At 43.9% G+C, this 26,493-nt stretch overlaps 1 protein-coding gene across 2 annotated transcripts in view; it reads right to left on the reverse strand.

The window, feature by feature from the left end:
• The window catches only part of LOC126184836 (acyl-CoA synthetase short-chain family member 3, mitochondrial), a 518,174-nt gene that overhangs the window by 177,510 nt on the left and 314,171 nt on the right, over window positions 1-26,493 (reverse strand). For both annotated transcript variants that reach the window (XM_049927427.1, XM_049927426.1), the window contains exon 3: window positions 5,563-5,707. In XM_049927427.1, the coding sequence (XP_049783384.1) occupies window positions 5,563-5,707 (145 nt within the window). The remainder of the gene's footprint in view (window positions 1-5,562; window positions 5,708-26,493) is intronic.

A 26,493-nucleotide genomic window follows, 5' to 3' on the forward strand; every position in this document is an offset into this window, starting at 1 on the left:
AGTTCTTGGAGTAGTTCAGATATAGATACGGGCTTACTACTTAGCAAAGTAGTAACCGAAAAAGAGGAACAGGAGCCTGCAACTTCAGGGAAGAATAAAATTTCCTTAACACTCAATGACTTCGCTGTAATAAAGGTTCATGGAAAAACTGATACCGACTCGTTGTGGCCAAGATAATTTCAGTATTCCCAGAAGACGGCTATGAAGGTCTGTTTAACAAAAAACTGCCAGGAGCCTGCAAATTTAGTGAGACACAAGAAGAGTCACTCATTGACACTGAAACTGTTAAAACTCACAGGGACAAAAAAAGCACAGTTCCATAACGCTATAACTTTGTCAGAGGACCTAACAAAGTACAATATTTACTAGGTGCCTAGTCAGCTTAGCCTCACTCATTGAAGAGAGCGGGTTAAAATTGACACTACTCCTATACCACTAATAAATGCCCTATAGCAATCTAACCACCTTCAGAAAGACTCCCAGATACGATGACCAAACTGAAAACGTACGCCACAGTCAGTCACTATACCGGCACCGCCACCAGCTGGTTTCAAACAACCCCTGCCGACAAACTCATCCAAAAAACAAAAAAAAGAGGATAACAGTTAAAAAAAATTAGTACTTCAAGTTTCCACGGGAATGAATGGAGGTTATTGCCATCAGTTATACCTTGTCAAGTCTGCCTCGTTCTGCAGCTGGCTGTCGTGGACCGAGTCGGTTGAAGGCCTAAGCTAAGCAGGTTGCTGCTTGGGGCGCCAATCTGAGAGGGACGCCAGAGGCGGTACAACTGTAAGATTTTTATACAGGACGTAATACAAATAGGGCGTCCGCTTGGGGCGCCTAAGTGGAAGATACGTACACAGTGCGTATTACAATTCCTACTGGAAACTGACACGGATGAAAATGCACGAGCGAAATGGGGAGAGGGGAGGGGGGAGTGCCGAATGTTAAGTCGCTCGTTTGGATAAATTGTCTCGAACCGGCTCTGGTCGTGGACTTTACGTCTGTCGACTTTGCGACCCGCGAGGTCAAAGTGGTACCGATATTTCCGACCGCAAATATACTTGCCACGGATTTTACGACCCGTAATGTGAACATTCTTTCACACTTTATCCAAGCTTAGGACTAACGTAGTTAAGTTGATTTTTTATTTTTAACTTTTTTCTTCCTGAAACAACAAATGGTTAAACTTTTGTCTTATTTTACAAATGTTGATTTCTCACCCAGTTTTTTGTGAGAAAACCAGAGATTTTAAACATTTTAAATCTCCCGAGTCGATACATATTTTTATAATCTCTTTTAACCTTTGGTCAAGATGTATTTAACTTTTTTTATTTTTTTAAGAGGCAGGCCAATTGATTTTGTTTTGTTTGTTTAAATATAGCATGTACTGCTTCCTCCTTCAGCTTATTTATCAGAAAACCCACGTTCGGATGTTCAAAGCAGTCGCATTTCTTGTCGATCCATGTATTCCTCTATTAATCCCAGTACTTGCATTTTCTTCCACAGACATTGCCTCAAGCGAAGATTGCAATGGGAAAGAGATGTTTCGGGACACACTGTTTTCGTAGTTTTAATTGTAGCCATTTAAATGTCTAACAATACAGAATTTGGAGATTCGATTTTTGAATCTGGAAGAACGTCTTTCGTAAGTACGAACTGGTTATGGGCTAATTAAACGTTCGCTACTTGAGCCAGTGTACACGGAAAACTATTTACCGTATGGGTATCCAATTTCATAGAAACGATGTTCAGACTGTGCACTACAGGATTTGCGCTGTGCCATGTCATGACTTGCCGTTAGGGTCCTGTACTGGTCTGGCGACATAAGGTTGAAACTAAAGCATCAGTGTGCGTTACAGTTGCAGACAGTCAACATGGATCTGGAAAAGTAGAGCAGGGCTTTATTCGTAAAGCTGTTTTGTCAAAATAACAGCGATAATGCTGCTGCTCTCCGCGGGTGTCGACATATTGACAGAATACGGACAGGTCCTCTCTCTGCACGGGTTTGAAGAACATGATTCGGAAATTCGAATTAACTGGCGATTTGGGAGTTGCTCCTGGGAGAGACCGAGGGCCAATTGCAGCACAAATTGTTGAAAAGTTACTGCTGCCGTGGCAGATAAAGCTGGACGCAATGTGCGATCTTCAAACGTGGGGGAGGGGTGGAGGGTACTGTAGGGAGGGGGGAGGGTAGTTGGGGCCCATGTGCAGTGGGGGTGGGGTGGGCGTGGTCGAAGGCGTAATTAATTGATCAATTTAATTAATTTGCATATCAATTTGATATCAAAATTGCGCTCATGCCGCCATCTTCCTACTGCTCTCGTGCATTCATATACCACACGTGCTCGATTGGAGACAAGTCCAGAGTATGCTGAGTTTCCTTATCGACTGCCGCTTTGTTACCATGACACAGGGAAGGAAAGTGCTTTCTTGTGTTTTGGGCTAATCGAAGCCCTACGTTTTGTGGCCTATGTATGTGTTGACTTTAGGGGTCGACCAATGGCCTTCTTTTTACATGGCTGGTGTTATGCCACGTCACCACAGGTGCTACACAGGGCGCCTCTGTCCCCCAGTTTATTTACCCTCTCTCTCACACAATCCTGGGGCAACTTTTTCCCCAACATTGCGTAATCTTAGATATCATCCGCTGAGTGCCTCGAATTAAAATAATCATTATAGAGTGCCTCTCTGTAGCATGATTGCCTGCTTGCTTCACACATTTGCACTGCACTGAGCCTTCTGGCTGTGAGCATTCTCTAGTAAAGGGTAACACAGATGCCGCCCCAGTAGCTATGCCACTACACTATCTGTTGACAGACGACGTTGAAACCATTATCAGTCTATCCCCCAGTGGTATATGCCATCATCGAATCAAAATCTATGTCATCTTTCCAGGTATACTAATTTTTTACTCCAGTATATCACTTAACAATGGCCTAATATAATGGGTGAAACCGGTGATCGACTCTTATAAAGTTCTCAACCACAACTGGGCCAGGTTTTCATTAACGTGTCGGATTACCTACTTTCTGATCGGTGGTGTTACTCGCATCCTCTCATAAGAGATAACGACTTAGACTCTTCTAGCATGTGTAAAGTTCTTAGCCTTTGCATGATACAGGCAAAGTCTGATAAAATAGAAGACGAATTAGGAAATACATTATGAAGAGAAATCCTGCATCATTGTAAGATGATTCCTGGATGAATGGATAAATAAATAAAGGTGTGTAACTGAAAAATTCATGCCTCAAGCTCGCTCGGCTTGCATTGGAATTTTGGCTTTCCTACACTAATCACAACAAAATAGCTACGAGGAGTAGTCAAAGTTTTAATTATCACCTCAAAGAAATAAAGTTACGTAATTAATCTCTTCTTTGGTTGCATGTACATGTCTGGAATCTTTGTAAATGTTAAAATCTTTGCTCTAAAGGAGCCAAAAGTATTCAGACACTTCCATGTAATGTGGAATTGACCACTTGATGCGACAAGAGGTAGACTCGTCAGTCTAAAATGGGACGGGGAATGTTTTGTTATCAGTAGAGAAGCAGTAACAGCAAAATTAGTCAGAACTCAGTGACTTCGAACCTGGACTAGTCTTTGGATGTTACCTGAGTAACAAATCCATCATGGACATGTCAATTCTTCTCAAGAGGCCCAAGTCAGCTAGTGATAGGTGAATGAGAACTGGAAACGCCAAGGAACAACCGCAGCTAAACCAAGACCTGGTAGACCACACATACTGACGGACAGGGACTGTCGAGAATTGCAGAGGGTGGCTGTACAAAATATCATGAATTCAGCAGAAGGAATGACTCGCGAAATCCAAAGTGCTACCAGCAGTTTGGCTATCAACAAGACTGTGCATAGGGAGTTAAAAAAACGGGGTATAACTGTCGAGTAGCTCTTCATAAGCCACAAATTTCCGTTGTCAGTGCTAAGTGACGCTTGAGGTGGCGTAAACAGCGATGCTTCTGGACAACGGATGACTGGAAGGGAGTGATTAGGAGTGATGAATCCGCTGTACATTGTGGCTATCCGATGGTTGGGTTTGGGTTTGGCGAATGCCTGGAGAACATTACTTGCCCTCACGTGTAATGTAAACAGTGAAGTGAGCAGGAGATGGTGTCACGGTAGGGGGGTGTTTTTCATGGTTAGGCTTGTGTCCCTTATTGCACTTAAGAAATGTTCAATAAGGAGGGATATGAACGCATTTTACAAAATTGTGTACTGCGTGTAATAGAAGAACTGTTCGGAGACGATGATTGATTGTATCAGTATGACGATGCACCCTGTCAGAAATCGGCATCTGTGAATGCGATTGTTTGTGAACAACAGCATTACTCAAATGGACTGGCCTGCTCAGACACCAGACCTGAACCAAATGGAAAATGATATGAGGTAGAACATCGACTTCGCTTCAGACCCTGGCGTCCACCATAAGATCTGCAGCGGATAGGCACTTGGTGCAGGGAGTGGCAACTGACCCTTAACATAGACAAATGTAATGTATTGCGAATACATAGAAAGAAGGATCCTTTATTGTATGATTATATGATAGCGGAACAAACACTGGTAGCAGTTACTTCTGTAAAATATCTGGGAGTGTGCGTGCGGAATGATTTCAAGTGGAATGATCATATAAAATTAATTGTTGGTAAGGCGGGTGCCAGGTTGAGATTCATTGGGAGAGTCATTAGAAAATGTAGTTCATCAACAAAAGAGGCGGCTTACAAAACACTCGTTCGACCTATACTTGAGTATTGCTCATCAGTGTGGGATCTGTACCAGGTCGGGTTGACAGAGGAGATAGAGAAGATCTAAAGAAGAGCGGCGCGTTTCGTCACAGGGTTATTTGGTAAGCGTGATAGCGTTACGGAGATGTTTAGCAAACTCAAGTGGCAGATTCTTGAAGAGAGGCGCTCTGCACCGCGGTGTAGCTTGCTGTCCAGGTTTCGAGAGGGTGCGTTTCTGGATGAGGTATCGAATATATTGCTTCCCCCTACTTATACCTCCCGAGGAGACCACGAATGTAAAATTAGAGAGATTCGAGCGCGCACGGAGGCTTTCCGGCAGTCGTTCTTCCCGCGAACCATACGCTACTGGAACAGGAAAGGGAGGTAATGACAGTGGCACGTAAAGTGCTCTCCGCCACACACCGTTAGGTGGCTTGCGGAGTATAAATGTAGATGCATCTTCTCTGGTTTTTGGTTGTTGAGGAAGAATGCGTTGCCATTCCTCTACATACTATCAGACACCTAATTGAAAATGTCCCCAGCAGAGTTGAAGCTGTCATAAAGATGATGGGTGGACACACGCCATATTAACGTCCTGTACTAGGCATCCGGATACTTTTGATCAGATGCTGTACGTAAAGGATGACAAAACCTGTCACCAAGTTTCATCCTCACAGCAACTTTTTCTTTTTCTTTTTAGGTGATAATGAAAACTCTGTAGCTACCCCTGGTAATTATATTTCAACGATGCCTCTAGATTCGAGTAATGTGGGTGTATATTTGCTATTCTTCCTTACAGTTAATGTCCTGGCACGAGAGGACGTACCTTGTCGAGCAGGTCGGCGTAGGTGACGTTTCGCAGCGTGCGTGTGACGGGGCTGTCGTGCACGAGCGCGACGTGTTGGCCGCGGCCCGCCTCCACGTGCCTGTCCACGGCGTTGTAGCACGCGTTCAGCTCGCCGCCGACGAACCTGCAACAACCGACCGGGCCTGTCAGCGCTTTAGTGCTCTACAAACTTGTCGCAACCGCCACCGGGGGCTAATGGAGCACCGTGTGGACTCTTGTCAGCCGTGGTAAACACCACGTCCGAGTGCCGCACTTTGTGGAGTGACAAGCCTCTCGGCGCTTCCGCACGTAACTTGCGTAATGTGTGCGTGCAATAGACTGCAGCCCAAAATAATTGTCTCTCCAAGAAAAACTCACTGAAAGAATGAAACTGGCCATAAGTGATTAGTATGAACGTTGTTGCTCTTGTAGTCTCCTGTCCGAAGATCGGTATGCTGCAACTCTCTGCACTAGCCTATTCTGTGCAACCCTTTTTATGTGTAGATAACTTCTACAATATACAGCAATGGAAATAAGTATTCATACACTAGAGCGTGAAAAAGTAAACTGCCTTTATTGACAATACGAAACCAAAAACACTAATTGGCCAGTCGCCAATGCAGATGTGCTGGTATATACAGGGTGTTACAAAAAGGTACGGCCAAACTTTCAGGAAACATTCCTCACACACAAAGAAAGAAAATATGTTATGTGGACATGTGTCTGGAAACGCTTACTTTCCATGTTAGAGCTCATTTTCTTACTTCTCTTCAAATCACATTAATCATGGAATGGAAACACACAGCAACAGAACGTACCAGCGTGACTTCGAACACTTTGTTACAGGAAATGTTCAAAATGTCCTCCGTTAGCGAGGATACATGCATCCACCCTCCGTCGCATGGAATCCCTGATGCGCCGATGCAGCCCTGGAGAATGGCGTATTGTATCACAGCCGTCCACAATACGAGAACGAAGAGTCTCTACATTTGGTACCGGGGTTGCGTAGACAAGAGCTTTCAAATGCCCCCATAAATGAAAGTCAAGAGGGTTGAGGTCAGGACAGCGCGGAGGCCATGTAATTGGTCTGCCTCTACCAATCCATCGGTCACCGAATCTGTTGTTGAGAAGTGTATGAACACTTCGACTGAAATGTGCAGGAGCTCCATCGTGCATGAACCACATGTTGTGTCATACATGTAAAGGCACATGTTCTAGCAGCACAGGTACAGTATCCCGTATGAAATCATGATAACGTGCTCCACTGAGCGTAGGTGGAGGAATGTTTCCCGAAAGTTTGGCCGTAACTTTTTGTAACACCCTGTAGAACGAGAATGAGCAAGCCTTTACAAAACAAAATACAAAAACGTCTGTCACGTTCTCTACTGCGCTGGGAATTAAGTATTCATACACCAACAGAAAATGACACTTCTAACAAAGCCAGAACATGTTTAATACTTCGTATGCATACCCTTCCGATGTATTACTTCTCGCAACCTCCGTAGCATGGAATGGACCAATTTTCTTGTAGTTTCCGACGTGATACCTTTCCATTCTCTAAAGAGAGCCTCTTTCAAAGAGGCCTTACTGCGGATGTCGTGTTTTCTCACTCGTGTTTCCAGCTCACTCCACAAGTGTTTGATGCGCTTCAGGTCCGGACTCGGAGCTGGTGTTTTAAGAGTGTGTGGAGTGTTGTAGAGCAACCACAGCCGGACAATTTGCGCCGTATGTTTGGGATCATTGTCCTGTTGGAAGTAATAATTTCTAAGAAGACCCAAGGCGTCAACACAAGTTCCGTTCGAGAATGTTCATATACACAAATCTGTCCATGGTACCTTCCACAAACACTAACTTTCCGGCACCGGAGGCTGACATACAGCCCCATACCATCACTTCACCACCTCCGTGCTTCACCGTGGGTTGAATGTTGTTTCGGTCGAGGTCTGTATTCGGTCTTCTCCAGACCAAGATCCTACCATCATTGTGCACGATATTAAATTTGCTTTCATCACTAAACAATACAGTATCCCAGAAGTCTGATGTCTTGGATACATGCTGTTTCGCGAATTCCGTCCGCCACTTATTGTTCTTTTTGCTGATGTAGGGCTTTCGTCTCGGGACCCTGGCTCCGTAGCCCGAACGACTGAGAATAGTACGAACTGCCCTTGGAGTGACGTTCTTTCGGAAGCGGTCATGTACATATGCGGATAGTGCCGACGCTGTCATTTTCGTTTTTTTCTTGATGATTCTTAGTAGCATTCTGGTCTCTCTTGTTGTAAGCTTCTGTGGACGACCGTGTCGTTCACTGCTTATTACTACATGTCTGTCCTTATATCGCTTAATGATAGATTGCACAGTCGCTCTGGCTTCGTCCTATGATGTTCGCAATTTCGGCATACGGCTTGTGTTGAAGATATTGGCCGACAAAGATGTTTCGTTCCTCAATGGTCGTTTCCTTTCCCTTGCGGCCCATTCTGCTGTTCCACGATACCCACGTCCGACGTGCTGTTGCTTCACGGCCGCCACACGACTACACAAGTGTGGCATGCACTCCGGGGCTGCGTCAGCCGTTTGTTTGGTTGAAAGTAGTCCGCTGTACGAATACATTTTGCCCTGTCGTAGACCGTGCGGAGTGTAACATATTTTGTTTTCCCAGAATAGATTCATGGCATACGGGAAGCTTCATTACCAAGAACATGGTTATCTGACGCCACATCATCGTATTTATTCGTATCGGCGCTGTGGGTGATTTACTATCCCAAAACACCGTCGTTGTTTGTCACCACCTACTGTATGAATACTTATTTCCATGACTGTATATCCATTTCTAGGCTTGGTCTCCCCCTGGAGTTTATACCCTCCACACTTATTGCCATTATCTAATTCACTGTTACTTGAACCTTCAGGACGTGTCTTATCAACATAATCCTTCTTTTGATGAAGCTGTGTCAAAACACACTTTCCTCCATCATTGGAGTCATAACTCTTCGTTAGTTATTATATCTATCTATGTAACCCTTAGTATTGCTTTACAGCGCCAAATTGAAAAATATTCTATCTTTTTCTTGACTATACTCCTTTTCTTCCAAGTTTCGCTTGCATGTAAGGCTACACTCCAGACATATATATTCAGAAAAGCTTCCAATCCATCTGTGGCATAAATCAGCAAACCAGTGTTTAATAGTATTAGTTAAAAACAGTCTTGGTTACAATTTTAGTTTTTTTTATTTATCAATCACGCGTTTCACCTTATTTGGGCATCTTCAGGCTGATCCACATAGAAAACAGAGAACGAAGATATCTATTTAAGGATCGCGATCGCGTTGTGCAGACTTGGATAACCTAAAAGCATGTATAAACAGATCAAATACTGAAAGAAAAAATACCTTAATTTGGTATGTCTTAGGACGATCCTTTAGCAGTGTAGCTAAAGGGCATCGTCGAGTACATCAGGAACATCGCCTTCGTTAATCTCAGTAAATACTACAAATATAAAATAGTAAAAACGGATAAGAGAATTTCAAAATGGCTCTCAGCACTATGGGACTTAACTTCTGAGGTCATCAGTCCCCTAGAACTTAAAACTACTTAAACCTAACTAACCTAAGGACATCACACACATCCATGCCCTAGGCAGGATTCGAACCTGCGACCGTAGCGGTCGCGCGGTTCCAGACTGAAATGCCTAGAACCGCTCGGCCACCACGGCCGGCGGATAAGAGAATTGCCGAAGCTTTATGACAAGGCCTTACCTTTCTAGATGGACATGAGTGACTCCAAGATCTGAATAACGCGTACACGTTCACAGGAACAAATAACAGAATAAGATGGGGCTTAAGTAGTTACCATAATGCACCTCAGCGTCGTGTGCTAGTACTGACGCCTAATACAGAATCTGAGTATCCGATCGTTGGTCAATTTTCTTATCCGTTTTTATTGTTTATATTTCTAGTATTTACTGAGGTTAACGAAGGCGACGTTGGCCTGATGTACTCGACGATGCCCTTTGGCTACACTGTCTAAATGATCGTCCTAAGAAATACCAAATTAAGGTATTTGCTCTTTCAGTATTTGATTTGTTTATACTTACTTTTAGGTTATCCAAGTCTGCACAATGCGATCGCGATCCTTAAATAGATGTATTTCTTCTCTGTTTTCTATGTAGATCAGCCTGAAGATGCCTAAATAAGGTGAAATGCGTAGTTGATAAATAAAAAAACTAAAATTGCAACCAAGACTGTTTTCAACTAATACATTCAGAAAAGACTTGTTAACACTTAAATACATATTAGAATAGTGACGGCCCTGGCTTCGCACGAGAAGTACTAAGTACGCACATCAACAAAAGATTTGCATCTCCCCTTTATTTCGAAATTTATGCCACATAAAAAGAATTGGCTCTGAGGCATTCGTATAGATTCACTGCAATGTGACAGATCGCCAAATCAAAAAAGCAAATATTTGTGTAACGACAAAATCGTCTGTTTCCCATGGGATGTTTTTCACAGCATTCGTGAGAATGTAAAAATGGTTCAAATGGCTCTAAGCACTATGGGACTTAACATCTGAGGTCATCAGCCTCCTAGACTTAGAACTACTTAAGCCTAACTAACCTAAGGACATCACACACATCCATGCCCGAGGCAAGATTCGAACCTGCGACCCTAGCAGCAGCGCGGTTCCGGACTGAAGTGCCTAGAACCGCTCGGCCACAGCGGCCGGCGAGCAATGTCAGTATGTGGTGGAACGTTCCCTTGCTCGGATGCAGGCTGGAACCCGTCGTGGCATACTATCGATGAGATATCAAGCCAGCCCCGCTCCAAATCGTCCCACTGTTCAATGGTGATTCTGTGTAAGTCAAGCCGATTTTGACGTCAAAAAACAGCTCGTTTCAATCGATCGCACACATATTAGATTGGGTTCACCGCCGGGAAACAGGCAAGCTACTGAATTCTGGTGATCCTAGCATTCTGCAGGAACGTGTCCTCGGGAACAGGCCGATGAGCACACGAGTTATCATCCATAAAGATGAAACTGTCTCCAAAATTTTGGCGATAGGCCCCCATTAATTGTTGCAGAATATCGTCCTATACCGTACGGTAGTGACACTGCCCTCTACAATAACGAGAGTGTACGGTGACTTCATATAATGCCACCCCCGAACGTCACCCCACCACCCTGTTGCAAATGTGGGACACAGTGCTGGAGGCGTTCGATGGTACCGGATTGTCTCCAAACGGGTTCTTTGCGATTATTGGAGTAGAAACAGATTCGAGTTTCGTCAAAAAACAACACCCAGTGCCAATTCTGGGGCGTCCATACTACATGATTTCTTACCCCTCTGTAATGGAGTCCATTGTTTTGTGACGTACGTCATGATGCTCGCTATGGTCGTCCGAAATGGAGATTTGCATCATGCAATCGTCTCCTAACAGTTTGATGCGATGCATGACGTCCTGTAGCCTCATAGAACGCCGAATTCAATTCTGCAGCACTCAACCAACGATTTCTCTGATTCAAAGGTCGTAGCTATCGATCATCCTGTGCTGCTGTCGACCGTGGACGACCTGTCTGGTGTAACTCCTCAGCACTCGATGTCAACTGGAACTGATTCCATATCCGCACATCACTTTGACCCTGGTGCACAGGTCGAACTACTTCCCTGTCTGACAAGCCTTTTTCGCTTAAAATGAGGATGCGGACCCTATAATTCGTCCTTCGTGGCATGATGGATGTTCACACTGCTCTCTCATGGACGTCTGTAATGCGTATCTACTGCTGTTTTACTTTACACTGAAATTCTGCACTACCGCTACGGTCGCAGTTTCGAATCCTGCCTCGGGCATGGATGTGTGTGATGTCCTTAGGTTAGTTAGGTTTAAGTAGTTCTAAGCGTTTCTGAAGAAGAGAAATTTGTTAACATCGAGTATAGATTTAAGTGTCAGGAAGTCGTTTCTGAAAGTATTTGTATGGAGTGTAGCCATGTATGGGAGTGAAACATGGACGATAAATAGTTTGGACAAGAAGAGAGAAGAATCTTTAGAAATGTGATGCTACAGAAGAATGCTGAAGATTAGATGGGTAGATCACATAACTAATGAGGAGATATTGAATAGAATTGGGGTAAGAGGGGTTTGTGGCACAACTTTACAAGAAGAAGGGACCAGTTGGTAGGACATGTTCTGAGGCATCAAGGGATCACCAATGTAGTATTGGAGGACAGCGTGGAGGGTAAAAATCGTAGAGGGAGACCAAGAGGTGTACACACTAAGCAGATTCAGAAGGATGTAGGTTGCAGTAGTTACTCAGAGATGAAGAAGCTTGCATAGGATAGAGTAGCATGGAGAGCTGCATGAAACCAGTCTCAGGACTGAAGACCACAACAACAACAACAACAACAACAAGTTCTAGGTGACTGATGACCTCAGATGTTAAGTCCCATAGTGCTTAGTGCCATTTGACCGTTTTTTGAAATTCTGCAGTGCATTCGAGTGTGGCGCTCTACCAAATGGCTCTGAGCACTATGGGACTTAACTACTGTGGTCATCAGTCCCCTAGAACTTAGAACTACTTAAACCTAACTAACCTAAGGACATCACACACATCCATGCCCGAGGCAGGATTCGAACCTGCGACCGTAGGGCGCTCTACCCGTAGGTAGCAATCTTGGTAACTTCGTGTTTGTAAACAAACAACATTAGGGGTGACCATCCGATCGGCACAGAAACAGTCATATTAGCAACATGCCTGCACACATGTCAAGGTTATGCAAACTGTATGAAAATCGCTACAGTAGTTCCTGAGATTAGCCTTAACATACAGGCACAAAAATATGGCGGTTGGGTTTAATTTACATGTATGGATATAAACATATTTTCCTTTTTTCAGAAAAAGATTTCTTGGTTTTGCAAGACTGCATTTTATATCGTCTCTACTTCGACCATCATCTGTTACCTCGATGTCCAAATAACAAAACAAGTTTCCTACTTTCTGTGTCTCATTTCCTAACATACACTGGTGTCCAAAATTAAAGCGACAAACCGCTATATTCCCGTCCTGTGCCCAAATCACGATATAACCATACAAACTGTTAACATTTGTCCGTACGATCGTGTTCTGCTGGAAGATGGCATTCTGGTCAACGGACAACCACGCTAGCTATGACGTCAGAGCACCTATTGAACGGTGTAGTGTTTGATGAATAGGCCCACATCCACAATCTTTGTGTACACAGTCACAGATGGTGCAATTTGGCACAAAGAAGACTCCTACCAGACTCTCTGCGGTGAAGGGCCATAGGATGAATGGAATCAGGATAGCCGTAAACTGATGTGGTCCGATGACTTAACGTGAATCGTTCTGTTGTTTCTCGGATGTGGTGACGGTTTATAGGGACCGAAACTGTATCCCGAAGACCTCGGGACTGTCGACCACATCCGACACCAGAAAGCGAGGACCGTGATTTGGCTGAAAGTGCATGACGGTAGCGCCTTAGTACTGCACGGCATCTGGCATCTAACCTCGCAGCATCTACTGGACTGTTTTATCGAGGAAGAGGGTGTACAGAAGGTTTCGGGAGAGTGGCGTTTACTGTCGGAGATCTGCTATATATGTACCTCTGAAGTGTCTTCACAAAAGGGAACGTCCAGAGTGGAGTCCTCAACATGCCCCAGGACGGTCGAACAGTGGGACAATGTTCCTTTCACAGCTATGTCCCGATTTGGTCTGGAGAGTGATTCTCAACGGATTCGCACCTGGAGGGAATGTGAAACACAATTTCAGGACCAAAAAATTGTGGAAAGAGACCGATATGGAGAAGGATCCCTAATGGTGTGGACAGGGATTACGTTGACCACTCGAACGCCTCTTCATGAAATTGTACGGGTGTATCAGCAAGGTTTAACTGCTATCAGGTATCGTGACGAGATCTTGAGACCTCCTGTACGATTGCTGCGAGGTGCTGTGTGCCCAGACTTCGTACTGGTGGACGATAATGTTCGACCTCATACAACACAGGTAGTTGATGTTTTTTCGGAAACGGAAGATATTGCACGTATGGTGTGGCCTGCTCGCTCTCCCGATATCAGTCCCATAGAGCGTGTCTGGGATTCGCTAGGGAGATGGGTTGCATCACGTCAGCATCTACCAACCACTCTCTAAGACTTGCGAGCAGCTCTGCAGGAATAATGGGCGTTGTTGCCTCAGCATGGCATTGATGACATCATTCACAGCATTCCCCGTCGTTGTCATGCCTGTATTGGTGCCCAGGGTGGTCACACCATATATTGAGCACATTAACCAGTTGGCGGTATGTATGTGCAAATCCGTTAAGTTGGAAAAAAACGAACACTTTTGTCTAGCGTTGAAGTTGATTACATTCTGTATTCTTTACATTGCTTTTACTTTAATATCACCTGTTTCTACTGTTTTGTGGTAAAATAAACGCAACCCCGCAAAATTTTCGTTTATTGCTTTAATTTTGGACACCAGTGTAATCCCCTCAGCGTCACCTCACTTAATGTTATTACAATACATGACCATTATTTTTCTATTGTCGATGGCCGTTCATTTTGTATCCTCTTTGTAAGAGGATATTCATTACGCTCGAGTGATCTTTCAAGTCCTTTGTCGGTTCTGCGTCCATCGGCAAACCTTAAAATTTTTATTCCTTCTATCAGTCATGTCATTCTCTTTTAAACAGTTAATGTTAGTATTTTGGTAGTACTCTCAGCTGTCAGCGCCTGCCTTCTTTGGAACTGGAACTATTAAATTCTTCCCGAAATCTGAGGATCTATCGCGCGTTTCATATGTCTTACACACCGGATGGACAAGTTCTGTCATGGCTGGCTCTCCCTACAGGTGCCTTGTTTTCACTTAGGTCTTTCATTGCTCCGTCAAATTCTCCTCAATGTATCACATCTCCCAGCTAATAATTATCTACTTCCCTTCCTTTTCCATACAACTGTGTTATTCAAGTTTATTTCTTTCTTGTAGCCCTTCTGTATACAATAAATGAAAAACCGTTGTTGTTGTTGTTGTGGTCTTTAGTCCTGAGACTGGTTTGATGCAGCTCTCCATGCTACTCTATCCTGTGCAAGCTTCTTCATCTCACAGTACCTGCTGCAACCTACATCCTTCTGTATCTGCTTAGTGTATTCATCTCTTGGTCTCCCTCTACGATTTTTACCCTCCACGCTGCTGCCCTCCAATACTAAATTGGTGATCCCTTGATGCCTCAGAACATGTCCTACCAACCGGTCCCTTCTTCTAGTCAAGTTGTGCCACAAACTCCTCTTCTCCCCAATTCTATTCAATACCTCCTCATTAGTTATGTGATCTACCCATCTAATCTTCAGCATTCTTCTGTAGCACCACATTTCGAAAGCTTCTATTCTCTTCTTGTCCAAACTATTTATCGTCCGCCGGCCGGGGTGGCCGTGCGGTTCTAACCGCTACAGTCTGGAACCGCGAGACCGCTACGGTCGCGGGTTCGAATCCTGCCTCGGGCATGGGTGTGTGTGATGTCCTTAGGTTAGTTAGGTTTAAGTAGTTCTAAGTTCAAGGGGACTTATGACCTAAGATGTTGAGTCCCATAGTGCTCAGAGCCATTGGAATCATTTTTTTTTGATGTCCTTAGGATAGTTAGGTTTAAGTAGTTCTAAGTTATAGGGGACTGATGACCTCAGAAGTTAAGTCCCATAGTGCTCAGAGCCATTTGAACCATATTTATCGTGCACGTTTCACTTCCATACATGGCTACACTCCATACAAATACTTTCAGAAACGACTTCCTGACCTTTAAATCTATACTCGATGTTAACAAATTTTTCTTCTTCAGAAACGATTTCCTTGCCATTGCCAGTCTACATTTTATATCCTCTCTACTTCGACCATCATCAGTTATTTTACTCCCCAAATAGCAAAACTCCTTTACTACTTTAAGTGTTTCATTTCCTATTCTAATTCCCTCAGCATCTCCTGACTTAATTCGACTACATTCCATTATCCTCGTTTTGCTTTTGTTGATGTTCATTTATACCCTCCTTTCAAGACACTGTCCATTCCGTTCAGCTGCTCTTCCAGGTCCTTTGCTGTCTCTGACAGAATTAAATGTCATCGACGAACCTCAAAGTTTTAATTTCTTCTCCATGGATTTTAATACTTACACTTTTGTTTCCTTTACTGCTTGCTCAGTGTACAGATTGAATAGCGTCGGGGAGAGGCTACAACCCTGTCTCACTCCCTTCCCAACCACTGCTTCCCTTTCATGCCCCTCGACTCTTATAACTGCCATCTGGTTTCTGTACAAATTGTAAATAGCCTTTCGCTCCCTGTATTTTACCCCTACCACCTTCAGAATTTGAAAGTGAGTATTCCAGTCAACATTGTCAAAAGTTTTCTGTAAGTCTACAAATGCTAGAAACATAGGTTTGCCTTTCCTTAATCTTTCTTCTAAGATAAGCCGTAAGGTCAGTTTTGCCTCACGTGTTCCAACATTTCTACGGAATCCAAACTGATCTTCCCCGAGGTCCGTTTCTACCAGTTTTTCCATTCGTCTGTAAAGAATTCGCGTTAGGATTTTGCAGCTGTGACTTATTAAACTTATAGTTCGGTAATTTTCATATCTGTCAACACGTGTTTTCTTTGGGATTGGAATTATTATATTCTTCTTGAAGTCTGAGGGAATTTCGCCTGTCTCATACAGCTAACTCACCAGACGGTAAAGTTTTGTCAAGACTGGCTCTCCCAAGGCTGTCAGTAGTTTAATGGAATGTTGTCTACTCCCGGGGCCTTGTTTCGACTTAGGTCTTTCAGTGCTCTGTCAAACTCTTCACGCAGTATCATATCTCCCATTTCATCTTCATCTTCATCTACATCCTCTTCCATTTCCATAATACTGTCCTCAATAACATCGCCCCTGTATAGACCCTCTATATACTCCTTCCACCTTTCTGCTTTCCCTTCTTTGCTTAAAACTGGGTTTCCATCTGAGCTCTTGATATTCATTCAAGTGGTTCTCTTTTCTCCAAAGGTCTCTTTAATTTTCCTGTAGGCAGTATGTATCTTACCCCTAGTGAGATAAGCCTCTACATCCGTACATTTGTCCTCTAGCCATCCCTGCTTAGCCATTTTAGAAAAACTGAGCAAGTCAATACTGCGTTGGTCCACTTCTGGCTCTTATGCAAGCAGTTATTCGACTTGGCATAGACTGATAGAGTTGTTGGATGTCCTCCTGAGAGACATCGTGCCACATTCTGTCCAATTATTGCGTTAGACCTTCAGAATGTTTCGAGGGCCCTACCATAATACTCCAATCGTTCTCAACTAGGGAGACATCCGGCGACGTTGGTGGCCAAGGTTGGGTTTAGAGAGCACGATCACAAGAAGTAGGAACTCTTGACGTGTGCGGGAAGGCATTATCTAGGTGAAATATTAAGTCCGGATAGCTTGCCATGAAGAGTAACGTAACGGTCGTAGAATATCGTCGACGTACCACCGTTCTGTAAGCGTGCCGCGGATGTCAACCAAAAGGCTCCTGCTACGAAAAGAAATGACACCGTAGACCATCACTCCTGGTTGTCGGGGCGTATTGCGGGCGACATTCAGGTTCGTATCTCAACGCTGTTCGAGGCGTCTTCGTACAGGTCGTTGGCCGGGAATCCCATTGACTGGAGTGGAATATTCTTCAAGAATGAGTGCTTATTCGAACTGAGCCTCGACGACTCCGACGCCATATGGCGCAACAGCAGGAGTGACAGTCTGCGGTGCCATTTTTTTTCCATAGCACAACCCCTTTGGTTGTCATCCGCAGTACCCTTACAACCCAGAGGTACGTCAGTGATATTCTACGTTCCGTTTTGTTGCCCCTCATGGAAAGCCATCCTGGACTTAATGTTTCAGCAAGATAATAACCGTCCACATACGGCAGTAGTTTCTGCTACTTGTCTTCGTGCTTGACAAACAATACCTTGGCCAGCAAGGTCGCCGGATATCTCTCCAACTCAGAACATTCGGAACGTTATGGGCAGGGCCCTCCAACCGGCTCTGGATTTTGTCAATCTAACGCGCCAATTGTACAGAATTTGGCACGACATCTCGCAGGAGGATATCCAACAACTCTTTCAATCAATGTCAGGCCGAATATCTGCTTGCATAAGGGCCAGAGGTGGAGAAACGCGTTATTGTCTTGCTCAGTTTGTGAAGCTGTTTCTCTTGACTAAATATTCCAATGTTCCTGAAATTGTAATCATTTGTTTGTCGGTAGATGTACATCACATCTACTGATGTCTGTTCCTTTCGGATGGTTCCTTCGCGGTGCGTCTTTTTTTTTTTTTTTTTGGTCCTAGAGAGTATTTCTTCCACCTTTGAGCCCTCTCTTCTTTACTATCTTTTCTGGCTTGTCATCGGATCTCTTAACGTTCATACAGCTGCTTCTTCTTTCTCTGGAGGTTTTTCAAAAATTTTCCTGTGTGTGTATCTAATACTGATATTAGGAAACTGTTTAAGTTTCAATCTAATTCGACCGAATCGCTGGTAGTCGGAACTTTCTAAACCTCCCATAAATTGAAAAAACTTAAACTAAGATTTCGCATGAACGAGATGTTAATCATGTTTCTTAAGTCATGCAATTCCTGCCTATTCAAACCATGTCTTCTGTTCATTAGTATTTACTAGTTGAGAGGTGTAAGGACCACTTGAATAGTGTTCCTGCATGAGATCCAGAAGGCAGTATACAGCGGCATCCGTGTTCATTGACTTTCGGAATCCGTTTGGAAGAGCTCCCCACTGTCACCTAGTGCACAAATTACAAATCTAAGGAATTTCGAAGGAGCTTTGTGATTTGTCTGAAGATTTCCTAGCTCGTAGTACTCAGCGCGTCGTTTTTCAGGTGAACCTATCATTAGAGGTGAAAGTAACTTCGGGCGTTTCCTAATGGTGTATCACATCGCAGTTATTGTTCACGATGCAGGTGGTCATCCACGTTCCTTGTACACACCGAATATTTCACAAAAAGCTCTAGATATCGTGACAAAAGTCCAGGAAAAATTATTCTGGGGAATAAAAATCAAATGGCTCTGAGCACTATGGGACTCAACAGCTGAGGTCATAAGTCCCCTAGAACTTAGAACTACTTAAATCTAACTAACCTAAGGACATCACATACATCCATGCCCGAGGCAGGATTCGAACCTGCGACCGTAGCAGTCGCGCGGTTCCGGACTGAAGCGCCTACAACCGCCCGGCCACCGTGGCCGGCTCTGGGGAATAGAAATCTTTTGTTTCTAAATTGCTAGTGATATAACGAACATGGGGTGTTCCGATGATTCTTAAAGCAAACTCCCTTAGGTTTTTTCAAACTGGCCCTAGCTTTTTCAGGCCTAAGGTTTTCCACCCAACGCTCTGTGTTCTGCTATTTCTCGTCTCTGTAGACAACCTGTACTGCAAAATCTGGACATCTCCTTTTATTTCTAGGTTTGGTTTTGTTGTCTTTTGTTTTCTGTTGTTTTATTTTTCTAAGATTATGTATGTTTTGGATTTTTAATCATGTTTGAGGTTTTTCTGTATCGATTTTCGCAGCGATAGGAGAGCTTTGCAAAGAGGTTGCTTGAATTACCGAGATTCTCTTAATCTATGCTGAAGTATGATTTCTTGACGAAGAGGTTGTTTGAACTAAGCTGATGACTTCTGTTACATTTGTGGTGAACAGACTCTTCAAACTAACAGGATGAACAACACTGACTTTGCCAAGTGAGCGTACCTTACATATTTCGGAATTTTCATTGGTTACGAAGTCAAATCTTGCGATCCCCATAGTTTTATAAAAGATGTGTGGAGTGTCTAGGATAGGAACAAAATAGAAACTGGAAAATTTTAAATTTTGGAACGCCTATGGTACGGAGAGAACCAAGAAACAATCTCAATGAGTGTTACTTTTGTCTTGCGAATAAAAAAAGTTTCAATAGATACAAGAAAGTAAGTATGAGCATTCAGATCTGGAGTCAGCAAGGTGATCTATGCCACGAGGCATAGACGTTACTGTACCAGTGTTTAAATTTCGGTTTCAGACGTCGAAGAATTCCGTGATCTTATACGGGACCTCAGTCTGTGTAAGAAAGTATCTGAACTCTTGGCAGCTAGGCTAAAAGTAAAGAACAGTCTGAAGCTAGAAGCTGAAATTACTATTAACCGGGCTAGAGGCAGGGGAATACTTCAAGATCTGAGTCAGTATGATGAACTTCTGTACTGAAAGAACGTCACTGAATTACGCATCGAAATGCGTTTACTGGAATATCAACCGAAAGGTTTTTATAGACTGGTCCTCCAGAAGCTTAAAATGTGTGTTATTACACAACTAGAACTCATAGACATTTATTACAAATGTTTATGCAGCAAAACTAGATGGTGTATACGAAAATGCATGTTCCTTCAGAAACTTTGTTATCATCAGCACAAGTTGTTAATACGTCTTAATTTCATCATGATGAACTTCTTGCATGAGTAGCAAAGTGGGTATACGAAGTAACCACTTTTCATATGCACCTGGAGATATCAGAGCACAACAGAATAATTGTAGAACGATATTATGGCCTACAAGGGAAAACACGGGGAATGGTGGATGAAACATCATAAATGAATCTTTGCTTCACAGTGTAAAAATTATTCTCCCTTCAATGTATATAAAAGAAGGCATAATAAAGCAGTTTGTGACGATATTGAATAGAAATTGAAATTGTTTCAAATATATTTGCAGATCATTTCCTGGACGCAGTAAACAGACACTTAATGCAGGAATCTACAAAGGTCTTGAAGTTTACTAGTTCACCAAAAATTCAATTTCACTACAATAATGGCACACGCCGAATCATGTGTCAGGAACGATATCGCTTCTGTTGTGAGGAACTTCTTGGGCAACCATAAATACCTAACTACACTCCTGGAAATTGAAATAAGAACACCGTGAATTCATTGTCCCAGGAAGGGGAAACTTTATTGACACATTCCTGGGGTCAGATACATCACATGATCACACTGACAGAACCACAGGCACATAGACACAGGCAACAGAGCATGCACATTGTCGGCACTAGTACAGTGTATATCCACCTTTCGCAGCAATGCAGGCTGCTATTCTCCCATGGAGACGATCGTAGAGATGCTGGATGTAGTCCTGTGGAACGGCTTGCCATGCCATTTCCACCTGGCGCCTCAGTTGGACCAGCGTTCGTGCTGGACGTGCAGACTGCGTGAGACGACGCTTCATCCAGTCCCAAACATGCTCAATGGGGGACAGATCCGGAGATCTTGCTGGCCAGGGTAGTTGACTTACACCTTCTAGAGCACGTTGGGTGGCACGGGATACATGCGGACGTGCATTGTCCTGTTGGAACAGCAAGTTCCCTTGCCGGTCTAGGAATGGTAGAACGATGGGTTCGATGACGGTTTGGATGTACCGTGCACTATTCAGTGTCCCCTCGACGATCACCAGTGGTGTACGGCCAGTGTAGGAGATCGCTTCCCACACCATGATGCCGGGTGTTGGCCCTGTGTGCCTCGGTCGTATGCAGTCCTGATTGTGGCGCTCACCTGCACGGCGCCAAACACGCATACGACCATCATTGGCACCAAGGCAGAAGCGACTCTCATCGCTGAAGACGACACGTCTCCATTCGTCCCTCCATTCACGCCTGTCGCGACACCACTGGAGGCGGGCTGCACGATGTTGGGGCGTGAACGGAAGACGGCCTAACGGTGTGCGGGACCGTAGCCCAGCTTCATGGAGACGGTTGCGAATGGTCCTCGCCGATACCCCAGGAGCAACAGTGTCCCTAATTTGCTGGGAAGTGGCGGTGCGGTCCCCTACGGCACTGCGTAGGATCCTGCGGTCTTGGCGTGCATCCGTGCGTCGCTGCGGTCCGGTCCCAGGTCGACGGGCACGTGCACCTTCCGCCGACCACTGGCGACAACATCGATGTACTGTGGAGACCTCACGCCCCACGTGTTGAGCAATTCGGCGGTACGTCCACCCGGCCTCCCGCATGCCCACTATACGCCCTCGCTCAAAGTCCGTCAACTGCACATACGGTTCACGTCCACGCTGTCGCGGCATGCTACCAGTGTTAAAGACTGCGATGGAGCTCCGTATGCCACGGCAAACTGGCTGACACTGACGGCGGCGGTGCACAAATGCTGCGCAGCTGGCGCCATTCGACGGCCAACACCGCGGTTCCTGGTTTGTCCGCTGTGCAGTGCGTGTCATCATTGCTTGTACAGCCCTCTCGCAGTGTCCGGAGCAAGTATGGTGGGTCTGACACACCGGTGTCAATGTGTTCTTTTTTCCATTTCCAGGAGTGTATGAAGAACTGGTCCACAATATTTTACAAACTTTAAGAATTTGGGAGCTAGGATGAGCACAAAATTTCGTCCACAGCCACTTACAAAGGTTTCTTGAAACGTTTGGAGATTCAGATGAGGAACAAACAGAGAGGTTCCATCAGGACGTCAAAGAGAAGGTATCAGGGTAGATGGGACTGACACATGATGGCAAGCTACTACCGGAACTGCAATGCGATTTCCTGATAACCGATAGAAGAGGAAAACACACAAAGGTTTAAAATGCAATAATTGTGAATTTAATGTTTTATGTAGACTCCAGTTTCATTGCATCATTCATATATTCAGTTTGTAATTACTTGCACATTATTTTTGATTAGTGAGAAGATGATATTTTTCGGTTTTGCCTATGTTTATCTGTAAAATGTGTAGTACCTCAAAAACTAATAACATTATTGTTCCACAGTGTTATAATACACAAAAGATAAGTAATTTGTTTTATTGGTCACACCTGTATGTATATTTTTTATGTATCGAGACACTGAAGAAACATTGGCTTTGGAATTTGACGATAATACTTTTTTAAGCCATTCGAAACCTCTTGGAAGGAAAAGTACAGCGCTAAAACATTTGCTAAGGTTTGTATCGAATTTTTGCAAAAATAATTACGTTAAGTGATTAAATATGATTATTAAGACAGGCAGCAAGCTCTTTCAGTCTTCTACAACAATTTCTGACAGTCGGCTCAGCCCTGTTCAGCGATGGTAACGTGGTCAGTCGTCGAGAGACTACAGAGTCGTAGCAGGTACATTGTTTGTTGATAAATCGAGTGAGCATGAAGCATACCATGAAGACGTACCAGAAACTCATTGAGGAGCGCTTAGAAAAGACCCCATCATCATCCGTGTAGGGACACATTAGTTATTTAGACGAACTGCTCATTTCCTGAAACGTTCAGGCATCATATGGCCATTTATTGTGACACATGATAGGACACACAAGGATCAGTGAGGATCTGTAAGTTCACGGCTGACTGTCAGATTGAAGTGGAAAAAAATCTGCTGAAAACATATTTTCCACCAATTTCATGGTCCGTCTCCGTAACAGAGTGGTCGGCGCGACAGACCCTCATGCGAAGGATCTGGGTTTAGTTCCCAGTCCCGCCTGGGAATTTTCCGTGATGGGAAGACTGGACCGAGATACACTGAGCTTCGTGATGCCAATTGAGATGCTACCTGATTAAGAGGTAGTATATAGAAGGTAGGAACGTCGACAACGGCCGGGAGTGCGGTGGGGTGGGGGCTTGGGGGCTGCCGTGGTTGGGAGAGGGGTAATTAATTGATCAATTTAATTAATTTGTATATCAATTAGATATCAAAATTTCACAAGGAGACCCATCTCCCTACGACTCAAGACACTGTTAAAGTGATAGAATATCCATCAATATTCTATATCGAGACAGATGGTATCCAAATTGCATTTGAAGAACTACAAAGTTAAGAGGCGGAACCTGTTTCTGTGGTCGCTTGCAAAACATAATTGGTGGTTTGAATACGGAAGATGTGGTTGAGCGACTTGATATTGTGAGTAATAAGTACATGTATGTTTTGGGAGTAGCAGCATCAAGGTTTAATAGAATCAATATCCATTGGAATTTGTTTCTTGAAAGACATGGCCTTCTTCTCACAGCAGTATCACGCACAAACATGAGGGCTGCTGAAGATCGATTACGGATGTAATTCTGTTCTGAGCGCTAGGCCACTATAGGCTGATAAGTTGACCACGTGGTCGTGACGTCAGTTCCGGTTATGTGACTCATATTTTAGAACATACCTGCTTATATATCTACATCTATATAAATACCCCGCAACCCACGGTATGGTGCATAGCGGAGGGTACCTTGTACCACTACTAGACATTTCCTTTTGTGTTACGAGCGAGATAAAGCAGTGGTTAGCACACTGGACTCGCATTCGGAATGTACGACGGTTCAATCCCGCTACTGGCCATCCTGATTTAGATTTTCTGTGATTTCCCTAACTCGCTGAAGGCATATGCCAGGATGGTTCCTCCGAAAGCGCACGGCTGCTTTCCTTCTCCATCCTTCCCCAATCCGAGCTTGTGGTCTTCCTGTAATGACCTCGTTATCCACGGGACGTTAAATACTAATCGCCTCCTCGTCTGTTCCACTCGTAAACAGAGCGAGGGAAAACCGACTATCAATATGCCTCTGTATGAACCCTAATTTCTCTTATTTTCTTGGTCCTTATGTGAAACGTACGTTGGTGGTAGTAGAAGCCTTCTGCAGTTAGCTACAAGTGCTGGTTCTCTTAATGTTCTTAATAGTGTTTCACAGAAAGAACGTCGTCTTTCCACCTGGAATTTCCACTTCAGTTCACGAAGCACGTCCGCAATACTCGCATGTTGATCAAACCTGGTAACAAATGTAGTGTACATTACTGATAAAATCGTGTTATGTGATTCATTGTTTTCGATGTATGCTTTCATCCCCATGTCAAAGTCCTTTGTGACATTAGACTACTTTTCTAGAAATCAGAATTTAGAAAAATAGCTGTCATTCTTAAGTATTGTTCAAGTGCTTGGGCAAAAATAAATTACTCTGGTTATGCAGAAATACAACAGACATCATGAGAAAGTGAGTGCACTTAAAATGATTGGTAAATAGTACCACACAATTGGAATTTTAAGCTTACCACTACTTAGAAAGTTACCACGTCTACATCAGTTTTTTGTTCATTCACTTTCAATTGGGAACCGTCTATAAACTAGCCGAGAATAGTCTGTATCGAAAAAGTTTCACAATGGACCGTCCACTCCACGAATGTAAGAAATGAGAGATGGAAAAATGTTAGAGAAGGAGCTTCACACCTGCTGGATTTTTCTTATCGAGACCGCCATGGGCGATCAGATTAGTCTCTCTCTCTCTCTCTCTCTCTTTCTCTCTGTCTCTCTCTTCCTCTTCCTCTACATCCTCGCCGGCCGGAGTGGCCGAGCGGTTCTAGGCGCTATAGTCTGGAACCGCGCGACCGCTACGGTCGCAGATTAGAATCCTGCCTCGGGCATGGATGTGTGTGACGTCCTTAGATTAATTAGGTTTAATTAGTTCTAAGTTCTAGGGGACCGATGACCTCAGAAGTTAAGTCCCATAGTGCTCAAAGCTATTCTACATCCTCTCTCTCTGCCTCCAGCAAACTATGGTTCCACGACTGGAAACTGTTACGATACATACAAAAGACATAGAGGCGGTCCTCCTACAGTACAGGCGATGAAACTTTACACTGGTCTGTGTAGGTGACTTTGATCACTGAATGTATCAATGACTTTATATTTAATAGGATCACCACATATGCTCAATGTCAGCACTCTGACAGTATTTGTCTTCGATATATGTACCAGAATATAGGGACATTGTAATATATTATCCAGTTCTGTACAGGATAACGTTAGTGGAGTTTTTTTATAGTTCGTAGTTTTTTATTCTCTATTGGATGGTACAAAATGATGATGATAGAGAGAATGTTTGGGTGACAAACGTGAATGCACTCTGAGGGACGCAGATAGCCTTCAGACTGTTGTGCCTGTATCTAGTGTGGAGATGCATCACAATGCAGTAGCAAAATCCCCGTCCTTCTTTCAGTTCTTGTACTGTCTTTCTCTACTACTACCTTGTGTTGCAGGAGGAAGCTTCGTTCTGTTGCTGGCTCTACACATTGTACACAGGTGCTGGAGCTACGACAACATATTCCCATTTCCATCGAGTGGTAAAAAAAACGGTCCTGTCGTATCAGCTCACCCTGTTTCTCCAATGGTTGCAGAACGTCTTAGATGTAGCGTACTCCGACTCCTGCTCAGTTTCGACTTAAATTGGAACGATCACATACACAAAGCTGCAGGGAAGGCGCGGCAGAGACTGAGGAACAGTTAAAAGATGAATAGGGACTGTCTAAAACCACGTTGGAGTTTTACTGTAGCAGATAAGTTCAGAAAAGGTGACTCGTTTCGAGATATGAAAGTGCCATGAGCATGGTTCACTAGTGGCTGCAATCATTAATAGATATCTCCATAGGATCCAACCCATGTATGTGGTTGAATGGAGAGACTTGATTTCAAATTGCAGGCAGCATTTCTACTAGAAAGCGTAACAAATTGTTCAAACGGCTCTGATCACTATGAGACTTAACATCTGAGGTCATCAGTCCCCTAGACTTAGAACTACTTATACCTAACTAACCTAAGGACATCACATCCATCCATGCCCGAGATAGGATTCGAACCTGCGACCGTAGCAGCAGCGCGGTTCCGGTCTGAAGGGCCTAGAACCACTTGGCCATAGCGGCCGGCAAAGCGTAACACTATAGATCTGAAAAACCAGTGTATATTTCTTACAACCTAAATCTAGCATTGCAATTTTTTTAAGTGATTCGTTGCGTGGCACACCATCTACTGTATGTGATCATTCGGACTCCACCATCGCCTATAATAAAATGTGTTACAAATGCTGGAGAAATATCTAGTGGTGACATGAGGGAGCTGCAAGTACCGGCTTCATACCGCATTCCTTTGCCGAATCATTCTCTA

This window comes from Schistocerca cancellata, chromosome 4, assembly GCF_023864275.1.
Source record: "Schistocerca cancellata isolate TAMUIC-IGC-003103 chromosome 4, iqSchCanc2.1, whole genome shotgun sequence".
In the NCBI taxonomy this organism is placed as follows: Eukaryota; Metazoa; Arthropoda; class Insecta; order Orthoptera; family Acrididae; genus Schistocerca; species Schistocerca cancellata.